This window comes from Miscanthus floridulus, chromosome 5 (assembly GCF_019320115.1).
Source record: "Miscanthus floridulus cultivar M001 chromosome 5, ASM1932011v1, whole genome shotgun sequence".
NCBI lineage: Eukaryota > Viridiplantae > Streptophyta > Magnoliopsida > Poales > Poaceae > Miscanthus > Miscanthus floridulus.
Window position 1 is genome coordinate 1,969,544 of NC_089584.1, and position 13,351 is coordinate 1,982,894.

General features: G+C 50.4%; 1 protein-coding gene across 1 annotated transcript; it reads right to left on the reverse strand.

The window, feature by feature from the left end:
• Positions 1–270: 270 nt before the first annotated feature.
• Positions 271–7,371, reverse strand: LOC136553269 (protein MODIFIED TRANSPORT TO THE VACUOLE 1). Its single transcript, XM_066544652.1, has 5 exons — positions 6,865–7,371; positions 5,016–5,768; positions 4,000–4,155; positions 2,865–3,779; positions 271–580 (listed from the first exon to the last, which is right to left on the reverse strand). Exons 1-5 carry the CDS (start codon positions 7,069–7,071, stop codon positions 545–547), a joined length of 2,067 nt encoding a protein of 688 aa, XP_066400749.1. The 5' UTR covers positions 7,072–7,371; the 3' UTR covers positions 271–544.
• Positions 7,372–13,351: the final 5,980 nt, after the last annotated feature.

The following is a 13,351-nucleotide window of genomic DNA, read 5'->3' on the forward strand; positions in this document are numbered from 1 at the left end:
GCAGATGCAACGCAACGCAACAGAGGAACGGAGAGTATGCATACATACACCAGGGATATCACGAGGCAGCATTGCAAAGATCGTGTAGCAGCTCATATCATATTGCACCCCCTTATTCATGTTCCAAAGCTTTACAATTGCCACCAAAAAAAAAGCATCCTCCATGTACTTGTATACAGGAAAAAAAAGATAAAACCTGCAGGTAACAAATACGTATACAGTGTCTGACTTTTTTTCTTGAAAAAAGGAGAGAGAAAAGGGGCAGAACACAAAGAAAGCCGGAAGATGCAATTTATTTTTCAGCGTAAAAAACCAGTCTTTGTCTAAATACATAGTACAACACAACATCTCGTCTTCCAACCGTATGGAACAACCCTTCCTTCTCATCTGTTCAAACATGCACCGATCCCATGCCAAACCAGCCGTGTGAATCATGCAGCCAATCTGCAAGGCTGTGACGAGATACAGCTTTTGGATTCAGCTTTTGTGTCCATCAAGCACTTGGGCTCTTGCCAGCATCTGGACATGCTAATTGCTTTCTGGTTCACTTTCTTGAACCACGAGCCGCTGCAAGGTGATCCTGAAGAAAAGGGAAAGCCAAGCTTTTAGGAAAAAATAGTTGCAGGATTACCATGGTTAGTCATGTGGATTTAACATATAGACAAGGTCGCTCAAACAAAGACTAGTTTCATAATAAGATTTGACCTACATTTGCAGAACAAAATGAAATGCAGCAAAGACTGCCGCAAGCAAATGGAACAAGAAGAATTGTAACAGTTCTATGAGCAAGCAACCTTACCATTGAACAACATGTGAAGATTATTACTAGCAACACTAGGGCTGTGATTCCTTAATAACCAGCATGTGCAGTTATTACTAGCAACTCTGAGTACTAGGGCTGCCTGATTTGTGTGAATTTGGTTATCCTCCACATGAAAGTTATGAACAGAGGTGTGGGTTGGGTTTGCATGTTCTGTTTTGTAGTTAGCGAATTTATTGACTGCCCAGGGAAGCAAGGATTCACAGAAATCCATAGGTTGTATGCAAATGCATGCCTGGTGGTAGTACAGTACCAACAAAGCATTCGTTTTTTTAGTGCCCGGTTTGAGGATTGAAGACATTGAACTTCTTGTCTAGGGATGGGAGATCCTGGATTGAAGAAATTGAACTTCTTGTCTAGGGATGGGAGATCCTGCATGTAGATATTACTTGATGTTGTTGGACTGCCAACTTTTGCTAGTTTGTATTTATTAAGAACAGCATTTTGTAAACAATTAGTAATTCAGACCAGCCTTCTCATATCTCATGAAGGACTGCATCAGTATTTTGTAAACAATACTAAACAAACGTGGAACTGCATTGTTGCCATTTCTCATACTACACAAAGCATTGCAATTTCTGAACCTTCTCTTGGTAGCATCAGAACTATACATTGGTCTCCTCTAGTTATATGAATATTATTCTCTGGAAATCTTTTGTTACATTATCTAGTCAAAGGCTTTTTAACACAAAAAAGATTCTTCCTTCAAAGTATATGTGCTAGATTGCAAACGAACAGACATAATAAACTGAATGAGTAAGCCAAAAGAGGACTTAGGAGTGAGAACTGAAGTAGCAGGGCAACACACAAGTTATATATTTTGCAGCTTTACTCTGATAATATACATCTTTTCTCATATATGTCTTCTTTTCACGTATATGGATATTTTGCAACATCCATTCATGACTGATACTTAGCTTTGTCCTGATACCAACACACAAGTGCTATATTTTGCAACTTCACTCTGATAACATACAACTTTTCTTGTATGTCTTTTCACGTATATGGATATTTTGCAACATCAATTCATGACTGATACTTAGCTTTGTCCTGATACGAACTTGAATCTGGAAATGATGCAGCAGCTTTTCTTCATCTTGTTATTTAGTATAATCTTTAAGCTGCTTAGCTAGGAGAGTTTTGGTTGTAGGTTTATGTTGTGTATTTTTGTCAGGTCGACATGCTACCTGCTTGTGAACTTGGGAAAGTTTTATTTTACATTTGAATGCTATCTAGTGTGGGTGAGCAGAAGATTCAAGTAGTGTGTATTCAGTGAGAATGGCAAGAAAGGATACTTCAGACATCCATCTTGTGTTTGTGATATGTGTATGGACCCTGCTAATTCAGGTTTGTGCTTTCAGATTTGCCTAGCATACAAAATAACTAGCTAGTGACCTATACAACTCTATGTCATAGTCCGCGGTGTCAGGTTGCCACAAAGACGATTATCTAGCATCCGCAGTTTGTGCTGTGTCAGTTTCCCTCATGGCAGATTATCTAGCGCTCAACCGCTCACAGGAATTATGGACTCCTTTTCGACTGGGTTCATCAAATATGGATGTTAATCAATTCACAGGTCTACAGGTGATGATGCAGATAACTGACATTATTCTTTGTTAGTTTCCTATCTACAGTTCATGTCTCAATCATTACGCACACACTACAGACCACAGTGTGTCAAGTATCAGGCACATTTTCCCCTAAACAATCATACTTTTTTTCCTCTGTCAACGTCCAAGGTCCACGCAAGCCTATATAGGCTTTCTCTGCATCCACACTCCACACAGCCATGAGCCATCTACTTCCAAAAGCCTAGGATCTTGTGAAGTAAGTTTGGAATTTCAATGAGAAATACATCCGATTCAAAAGCCTACTTGTTTCAAAGAACCTTGAGCGCCCAATTTATATAAACCTATTACTAGCTTACAAATAATAGAATGCTTAATTAGATACTATGCATCAACAATGTTAGAATATCCTAAATTTATTTCTAGTTGTAACTAAATACAGGACAAGTAACTAATTACTAGATAGAAATACATACCGAAACAAAATCAAAAGCTTTAGTGTCATCTTTCTTCGAACTGCTCATCACTGCAACATGATTTTGAGGTTGATTACTTGAATTGAAAATATCTGGAAGCACAGATGCATTTCCACTGTTCATCGAATTGAAAGAAGAATTCCCGAGTCCAGCATTGAAATTTCCAAAATTTTGCAGTAACTGCTGCTGCTGAGCAAGAAGAATCCCCATGGCACCATAATTTAATTGTTGCCCAGGAAATGATTGATTGAGCATCATATGTTGAGGGAAGCTGTACTGCAAGGGAGTCTGCTGCAGTTGGTAAAACGAGTTTTGACCAAGAATGCCATTCAATGCTGCAGCACTTGCCACATGGCCGGTCTCATTGTTTGTATCCAAGAACTGTGAACCACTGAAGTTGCTATTGGGTTCTGCTTTAACTGCAGACTGAACCTGGCCTGTTCCATTAAGGTTCAAACCAGCCATCAAATCATTGACAGTTCCTTGGTTAGTAACACTACCTTGGATGAAAGAATCAGGGGAGCTGCCAAAGATATCTCGTAATTCATTTTTGTTTGATGAAGAACTTTCGTGTATGGTAGCTGATGATTTCTCTTCTACTGTCAACCCCGAGAACAGATCATTAGTCTCCTTAGTCTCTGCCTCATGGAATGATACATCTGCAAATGGATCGCTTCCATTACTATCAGCAGTGACACTTGTATCAGCAATAGGTTCACCACCAAGCAAATCATCAACTGAAGAAACGTATGCACTGTTCCCAGTATTCTGTTCATTGCTTTCCAGTCCAGAACTTGTTGCCAGATCATCTTGATCACCTGTATCAATCAAATCAGGCATCTGAACAGGTGTGGGCATTGCAGCTTTTGTTGCCGTGGTTCCAGCAGGCTGTTCCCCAATCAGCATATTCAAGACCTAAGAAAAGTAACACGTATCTTATTACATGCCAATGATTGGCAATAGAAACAAGTTTTCACAAAGAAATCGTTTTTAAAAATATAAAACAGAAACTATGAGCTCAACTGTAGTTTGAAGGAAACGGAAGGTAAGTTATTTTCTTTTTTCTTCGATGATGGACAAGAAGCATGCAGAAGTATTCTACGTAACTATAGTCCAGTTTTCCAAGCAGACTCACCTTTGAGGCCTTCTCTCTGAGAGAAACCTGCGGCAGCTCAGAGCATTTAACAACAGAAGCTGTGTTCTCAATGAAATATGAAGCAATGATAGAATAAGGATCCGTATCCTGTTTCCTTACAATGGCTTCCAACACACAGATAGCCTTCATGCGAACCTGAGAAGTACACAAATACATTGAATACTAATGAACTGTTGAAAAAGCTTACTGGAAATGCTTTCGTTAACAAAAAGCAAACAAGCATGCATACATATGAGCCAACAAGTAAAAGCTGTGAAATAATAGTGTCAAAAATATTGAAACAAAGTGAACAAACTGTGTGTTAAGGACAACAAAACCAACTCAAAATACCAGCTGCAAGGCAAACAAACCAGACAACAACACTTACAAATTTAAGGATTGCTGCTGGCTGCCTAATAATGTAATATCATGATTAATCTGCCAGCCTGTATGATAAATACTCTAAACATATTGTGAACTGCAATGCAACAATAGTCATGCTTGCATAGTATTCCTTGTTTTAATGTAACTAAGTCAAGCATCAATACATTTTGTACATCTGTCCAATTATAGATTATGGCAACTACATTGAACGTTGAACATTGAGTTGACAATGCTGTTTCTCCATGAACTCTATTAAACCACTAATAGCATAATACAAAAGCATAGTATAACATCAACAACAGTCATAGTGATCTATTTCATCTGTCCAAAGTAAAGATACTGCATATTTCTCTTCTAGCTAATGTTTTCCCTTTGACACTGCTTATATATTTTCACTTTCACTTTTGGATAGCTTATTGCACTTCCGAGAATTCCCACAGTAGCATTTAATCGGAATCCACACGTGCATACATGTAAAACTTGAAGCAATAGCACAAGATAAATCTATTTACCACCGCTTTCCGGAGAGTTAGGAACCATGACATGTCACTAGTTTCGACATACTATATGTTAACTGACTAACTGTGCATAAGGATCATAAGGGGTGAAATGAATGAGCCACCTAAACTCACCTGCCATAATGGAGAATTCAGTTTGTTCTCAAGTGCGCGGCTCAAGGCAACTGCATCCAATTTGGAAGCTTCTGTTAAAAAAAATTGCAGAGCATCTCGCGTTGGTTGCAATCGCACACCACTCGTGGTAACAATTGTCTCCAGAAGTCTTTCTTCACGAGTCTTGATCCCTGGTTGACTTGAGCTAGTATCATCAGTTGGTGCAGAACTGGAAGTTGGACCCCAAGAACCAGAGGCCGCATTTTTTGAAGCACCAGATGAGGCACGGCTCTCGCTTTGAATCTCACTTGGATCATACCGACCATATCTTTCAGATTCTGTGGTCAACGATCTACGGAGATTAGGGCTCTTGTATGTGCTACCATTGTCATTTGTCATCATTGCATGCGCTGCAGCAAAGTTGCTCAAACCCTGCTTGATGGATGCACTTCCAATACCCACTACCTCGCTGAGTTCGCTAAGGAAAGACTTCTTGTCATCTCTAGAGGGCTCGTAATTAGTATTTCCAAAGCCCTGTATGCGCTTGCCAAGACTTTCAGTTGCGACAACAGGTTTAGGGTCCTCTGTGGAGAAAATTGCAGCTATAGCCTCATTCGCAGTTTCACGAACAGCCTTATTAAGGGCATCCCCTCTTAAGGGGTCAGGGTGGCCTTTGTAATGAACTAGTTGGCGCATAGCCGCTGAGTGCCTTTGCATCTCCCTCTTGAAATCGGTACCAGATTTTCCAACTGCGTATTTGATCATCCGTAAAGCCTGGAGAGCAAATATAGACCGAGTCAAATACCATTGAGCTGGAAGACTACATGACCAAAAAAAAGATTGAACATCCAATGTACATGAAAAAAAAAGATGGAAGTTAATGCAGGTACAATTCCCATTGCAAGCATATGCCCCCCCCCCCCCCCCCCCCCTGCAACCACCATATGATGACAAAAAGAAAGAGTTGGGCAGTCCTGGTTCTAAAATTTGTATGATCAATTCAGATTCAACCACAGCATCATCAAAATCTAATTCTATTTCTGATAAACACCAGCAGTGATGACAAATTATAATGTCAATCACCTAATCTAAAGGGCGTACCCAGTGCAGATAGCTCCCGCTCTGTGCAGGGTCTGGGCAAGGGTGTCAGTGGCAAGCCTTACCCTCGCCTGTGCAATGCGAGGAGACCGCGACTCGAACCCGGGACCTTCCGGTCACAGGCGGTAAGACTCTAATCTACACGAGTCAAATTCTCCACATGAAACAACCACAGGTACAATCACACGTTTATACCATTGTTAATGCCAACAACCACATTTGCTAATTGCTATAGCCTATACCATTCATATGGGTATCCCCAGCCCAGGCTAGTATTTATTCGACAGTGCACCAGAAAACAATCGCGTCTAGGCGCCGTAAGTGATCGCTTAATCGAACCTGACTCGGGCATGTTATACTGATATACAAACAAATCACCCCTCTGAAGCTAAATAAACTCTTTGGTTTATCTCAAACTCTTGAGCAACTGAACATGCAGCCAGAAGACACATAACTTGGAGAATGAGACGCCCCCAAATGCCCCCTCCCAGCTAACCACCTGGTTGACTGCAGAATCAAAGATTTCACTTGTCTATTCGGCTCCCACATCGGCCAATGCATCATCCCACGATGAAAGAACCCAAGCACCCCTTTCAAGTCACTCCTACTTGGTCAGATCAGATTACGGGGAGCAGCACGACACCACTGCCGCCGGTGATGCAATGACGATCTGCCCCACCAGCAGCATATCCCTCAACAAGGCAAGGCAACCCAGGCAGGCGAATCCGATCCCGGGTGGCGCAGAGGCAGAGGCAGGGGCAGGGGCACCCACCTTCTGTTTGACGAGGGGGCTCTTGTTGTCGAGGCGCTTGAGGACGAAGTCGGCGACCTCCTTGACGATGCTGGCGTCGGAGGCGCGCAGGAGCTCGCAGATCTCCTCGAGTTTGTAGACGGGCGCGACCTTGTCGTCGTCGGCCGTGACGCCGTCCACCATCCGCGAGCGCCAGTACGACTCCACCGCCCGCCGGCTCTGATCCATGGCTGCTGCCCCGATCGGCGGCGGGGGGTGGGGGGAGGTGGGGGGGCGGGGACCGAACCCACCACGGTCGCGGCCGGATCGGAGGGCGGGATCTGGGATGGGGAGCGGGTGGGGGACGTGGACGGTGGACCGGGTCCGCTCGTCGACGAGGAGAGCCGTGGAGGGAGGGTTGGGGATGAGCCGTGAGCGGCACGTGCCGTGCCGTGCCGCCGGAGGAACGAGGGAGGCAGCCAAGGCAGGGAGGCGGTGGACCGTGGAAGGTTCTAGAGGATGGCCACTCTTGTGCCTGTGCAACCAACAACCGTTTCGCTTTCTTAAGAGCCCACGGGAGGAACGAGCTCGAGTCTCCTATCTCTTTTTTTTTTCCGACATTCCAACGTTGTTCCATTCGTCCTGACTCCTGCGATCCCGCTTTGGTCTGCCCACGCGTGAGATCCCGTGGCGCCTCCCAAGCCTGCGATCCCGCGGCGTAGGCTCCGCTCCTAATCGCGGCTACCGCACGCCCTCAGGCGAACCCACACCCCCTGTCGCGCCTCCCACTGCCTACCGGGGCGCTTCCCACCCGCCCCGACGGTTCCAGCCGCCGTCGCCCCTGCCCCCTCCCCTCCACGCCGAGGACAGGGCGGATCCAACGATGAGGCATCTCGTCCGGTGAGCAGACTATCGGACGTCGCCCTCGGTGGATCCAGCGATGAGACGGAGTAGTTAGGGTGGAGGTGCTCGCCCTTGGTGGATCCGGCGAGGTGGCATCTTGACCCAGGTGAAGGCCTTTGGTAAGGCTGAGGGCTCAGGCGAGGACGCACCATGGCTCCAACCTCGATGCGGCCGCGCGAGGCAGCCACAGGCGCTGGGAGCAACGACGGCGAGCAGAGGCGCGGGCACGCGGCGGACGGCCCCTATCGACAGAATATGCTCGGCAGTCCACCAAGAGGTATCCAGTGATGGTAGATTTGTCGGTGGGGGTACGCGTAATCAGGAACCGGATGCTGACACAAGGCACAGAGACAACGATTTAGACAGGTTCGGGCCGTCTGATTGACGTAATACCCTACGCCATGTATCTTTGGTGTATTGTATTGAGATGTAGTAGATAGATCGTGATGGATCGTTGTGTCCACTAGGGGATCCCTGCCTCTCCTTATATAGTTCGGAGGGACAGGATTACAAGTAAAGTAGCCTATTTGGTACTATACAATGTCTGGCGGTGCATATCGAGTAGCGTCGTGTACGCCTTGATCTTGTGGGTCGGGCCACCTCCGATGGTGCGGCCCATGTCTTGGGGGCCATACCCCACAGCTAGTCCCCGAGCCTGCCAGGGTCAGAAAGTAGAAGACCAGCCAAGTAGGCAGCCAGTCCTCGGGCGTAGCCTCGAGATAAGAACAAGCACATTCACCGCAAGGTGAAGTGTGCCCACTTAGTCCCCGAGCCTGCTGGAAGATGAAGAATGAATATTGTAGCAGGGTCAAAGAAAAAGAAAGCTTGCCGACGTCGTCTGACATGCGCGTATCAAGACCCCAGACGCGCCATCCAAGATCAGCACCCTGATCCGAACAGCATGGAGCAGCTTGATAGCACATCGATGAGACATAGCAAGATCCGAGCACCGAGGAGTCCCTGGCGTAGTTGGCGATGACCGAGCACCGATGAATCCCCGGCGTAGGCGGCGATGTCCGAGCACCGAGGAGTCCCCGATGAAGCTGGCGAGGTGCGAGCACCGAGGAGCGAGGAGTCCTCAGCGTAGACGGCGATGTCCGAGCACCGAGGAGCGAGGAGTCCTGGCGTCGCTAGCGATGACCGAGCACCGAGGAGCGAGGAGTCCTCGGCATAGGCGGCGATGTCCGAGCGCCGAGCAGCGAGGAGTCCCCGGCGTCGCTGGCAATGACCGAGCGCCGAGGAGCGAGGAGTCCCCGGCGTCGCTGGCGATGACCGAGCGTCGAGGAGCGAGGAGTCCCCGGCGTCGCTGGCGATGACCGAGCACCGAGGAGCGAGGAGTCCCCGGCGTCGCTGGCGATGTCCGAGCACCGAGGAGCGAGGAGTCTCCGGCGTCGCTGGCGATGTCCGAGCACCGAGGAGTGAGGAGTCTTCGGCGTCGCTGGCGATGACCGAGCACCGAGGAACGAGGAGTCTCCGACGTCGTTGGCGATGTCCGAACATCGAGGAGCGAGGAGTCCCCGGCGTCGCTGTCGATGACCGAGCACCGAGGAGCGAGGAGTCTCCGGCGTCGCTGGCGATGACAGAGCACCGAGGAGCGAGGAGTCCCCGGCGTCACTGGCGATGACCGAGCACCGAGGAGCGAGGAGTCCTCGACGTAGGCGGCGATGTCCGAGCACCGAGAACGAGGAGTCCACGGCATAGGCGGTGAGGTCCGAGCACCGATGAGCGAGGAGTCTTCGACGTCGCTGGCGATGACCGAGCACCGAGGAGCGAGGAGTCATCGGCGTAGGAGGCGATGTCCGAGCACCGAGGAACGAGGAGTCCCCGGCATAGGCGGCGAGGTCCGACCACCGACGAGCGAGGAGTCCTCGGTGTCGCTGGCGATGACCAAGCACCGAGGAGCGAGGAGTCCCCAGCGTAGGCGGCGATATCCGAGCGCCGAGGAGCAAGAAGTCCCCGGCGTCGCGGGTGATGTCCGAGCACCGAGGAGCGAGGAGCGAGGAGTCCCCGACATCGCTGGCGATGACCAAGCATCGAGGAGCGAGGAGTCCCCGGCATCGCTGGCGATGACCGAGCACCAAGGAGCGAGGAGTCCCCGACGTCACTGGCGATGTCCGAGCACCGAAGAGCGAGGAGTCCCTGGCGTCGCCGGCGATGACCGAGCACCGAGGAGTCCCTGGTGTAGGCGGCGATGTCCGAGCACCGAGGAGTGAGGAGTCCTCGACCTAGGCGGCGATGTCCGAGCATCGAGGAGCGAGGAGTCCTCGGCGTCGCTGGCGATGACCGGGCACCGAGGAGCGAGGAGTCCCCGACATCGCTGGCAATGACCGAGCACCGAGGAGCGAGGAGTCCCCGGCATAGGCGGCGATGTCCGAGCGCCGAGGAGCAAGGAGTCCCCAGCGTCGCTGGCGATGTCCGAGCACCGAGGAGCGAGGAGTCCCCGGCGTCGCTGGCGATGACCAAGCACCGAGGAGCGAGGAGTCCCCGGCATCGCTGGCGATGACCGAGCACCGAGGAGTCCCCGGCGTCGCTGACGATGACCGAGCACCGAAGAGCGAGGAGTCCCTGGCGTCACGGACGATGTCCGAGCACCGAGGAGCGAGGACTCCCCGGCATCACCGGCGATGACCGAGCACCAAGGAGTCCCCGACGTAGGCGGCGATGTCCGAGCACCAAGGAGTGAGGAGCCCCCGGCGTCGCTGGCGATGACCGAGCACCGAGGAGTGAGGAGTCCCGGCGTCGCTGGCAATGACCGAGCACCAAGGAGCGAGGAGTCCCCGGCGTAGGCGGCGATGTCCGAGCGTCGAGGAGCGAGGAGTCCCCGGCGTCGCTGGCGATGTTCGAGCACCGAGGAGCGAAGAGTCCCTGGCATCGCTGGCGATGACCGAGCACCAAGGAGTCCCTGGCATAGGCGGCGATGTTCGAGCACCGAGGAGTCCCCGGCGTAGCTGGTGATGTTCGTGTGGTAAAGTGTGCCCACTTAGTCCTCGAGCACGAAGAATCCGAGTGTTGAGGTGTAACCGGCGTAGCTGACGATGAAGCACGAGCGGTGAACAGTCCGATCAACTGGTCGCCGATGGAGTCTATGAACCAAGCGGTCTGACCAGTTGATCGGTGGAGAAGTCCGAGCACCAGGTGGTCCGATCACCTGGACGATGATCCTGCAATACAAATATATAGAACGGGTAGTACATGACGCACAAATAAATAAACTTCGGAGAAAAACCAGCAATGATGATGAAACGGCGTATGCAGTTCGGCGATCAGTTGGCGTGAAAATATATTTATATTTAATATAAACCGCCTGACCAATTAGTGTGTAGCTGAGTCTCCAGCCCTAGCTAGCCCATAGTCCATAACGTCGAGCGCGGAGCCCGTGCACTGTAGGAGGAACAGGCATGACCAAGGAGCCGCTGCCGACCACCCATAACGCAGAGGGCAGACGCTCGTGCACATGTAGAGAGGAGCCAGAGACAGGGCCGTCTCTGGAGGCGTCCGAGCATCAACAGGACTGTTTGAGGGTTTAGAAAATCATTTGAAGAGCAAACATAGAGAAAACAGTTCGGAGAAACATTATAGCGATATACGGAGATTAGAGAATATTTAGAAGAATATTAAAGCATGTCTTAACTTTAGACGGAGCGTCTTGGTCGGCGACGTATGGCGTTATCTGGTCGGCGTTAGGCAGATTAGATATGGAGAGATCGTCGTCGTAGCCATATTCAATATGGTCGGAGAAGCGATGCTGCGTGGCGGAGTAGATGGCGTAAATGATGCCAAGTAGATGGCTCGCTTGATGGGTCGCTCGGCGGCCCGACGCAGTCGGACATCTCGCTTTTGGTCTTTTCGCATCTCAGACGTGCAGAAGCTGAAGTCCGTAGACATGCAGAGTTGTTCCGTCCACCGCAAGGTCCCGCGCGCCCGCAGTGTTCCCGAGTTAGGTAGCCATGCGGTACGGCTTGGACATGGTCTCCTCGCCGCAGGTCTGCACATGCTCGCGCACCACCGCCGTCGCGGGGTCCTTCTCCTGATAACTCGGCGTAGCGATGGCGCGAGAAGCGTAGCTGAATCCCTGTCGATAATATTTGTATAGACATATGGAGATACATGTAGATTTACGTCTATCATGGAATTAAAGAATTGACTTAGCTTGCTCGATGTGCGATTCGCTGTGTCAACTCGCCGTGTGAAAAATATCTGACGCATCCATGCATGCACGTGCATGCGAGATCAATCTTGATTTTGACTCTGTAGACCAGCAAAGCTTCCCTGGGCTGCTAGTTCATCTCTGTTGTTGTGCTCGGGCGACGCGGAAATTTGTCAGGCAAACACACATAGATGGATTGTCTGGCACCATAGGAATCCGGCTTTAGATGTTGCGCCGCCGACTGCCATGCATGGCATGCTAGATGCGATCTTGAGGTCTACCGAGCCAGCGCTTGGTTGAAGAAGTTGTCACGAGCGTGTGTTGCTGCCGTGAATCCGCGGTGAGTTGCGCCGTGTGCCCGTGTCGCCGCGGATGATGTTGATCTTGAGATGCGCCATTTGTTTCGCCATGGATCAGCACGCACACCCTCTACCTGGCGCGCTAACTATCAACAAAATATGCTCGGCAGTCCACCGAGGGGTATCCCGCGATGGTAGATTTGTCGGTGGGGTGCGCGTAATCAGGAACCGGATGGTGACACAAGGCGTAGAGACAGCGATTTAGACAGGTTCGGGCTGTTTGATCGACGTAATACCCTATGTCCTGTGTCTTTGGTGTATTGTATTGAGATGTAGTAGATAGATCGTGATGGATCGTTGTGTCCACTAGGGGACCCTTGTCTCTTCTTATATAGTCTGGAGGGACAGGGTTACAGGTAAAGTAGTCTATTTGGTACTATACAATGTCTTACGGTGCACGCCGAGCAGCACCGTGCACGCCTTGATCTTGTGGGCCGGGCCACCTCCGATGGTGCGGCCCATGTCTTGGGGGCCATACCCCCATAGCCCCTCTCTCCTTGCTGGCGCTGGACGTGCTGGTGTCCGTGGACCAAGGCTCGAGGAGGAGCACAAGCTCTAGCATCAGCTACCGCACAGGGAGGGCGTCTCCGTCGGACCTCGATCGATTTCTCGACCGCTGACTCTGCATCTGCGGCCTCAGATTGAGGAGAGCAGAGTGGTATTGGTGGCGACGGTGTGGCGAGATCTGCTCTCGTGTGGGGCAATGACTGCTGCTGACGGAGGCTGTCGTGCGGCGGGGGCGGTGCACAGCTGTAGCTGGACGGAGGCGCGTGGACTAGGATTCATGGCCGCCGGTTCGTGTCGTCGACTAAGGAGAGGCCAAAGTCACTCCGTCTATGGTTCATCGGGTATGTCGTGCGATGCTTGATTGACATCGCATGCTCTGTGCCGACGCTCAGTAGCCGACTCTCTGTAGGAAGGTGCTTAGGGAGGACGACTTGGAGACCGACTCCTGCAAGTTCGAGAGTGGCCGTAGGGAGGACGACGCGGTGACGCAGATGAGGAGGCATCCCGGTTCTGTGGCCCAGTGTGGGTGTGAAGCACTCCGACCGGGCAAATTGAACCTCCAGGATTCTATATCGGCCAAGTATCAACAAACAATGTCAGTCATGAAGATTCG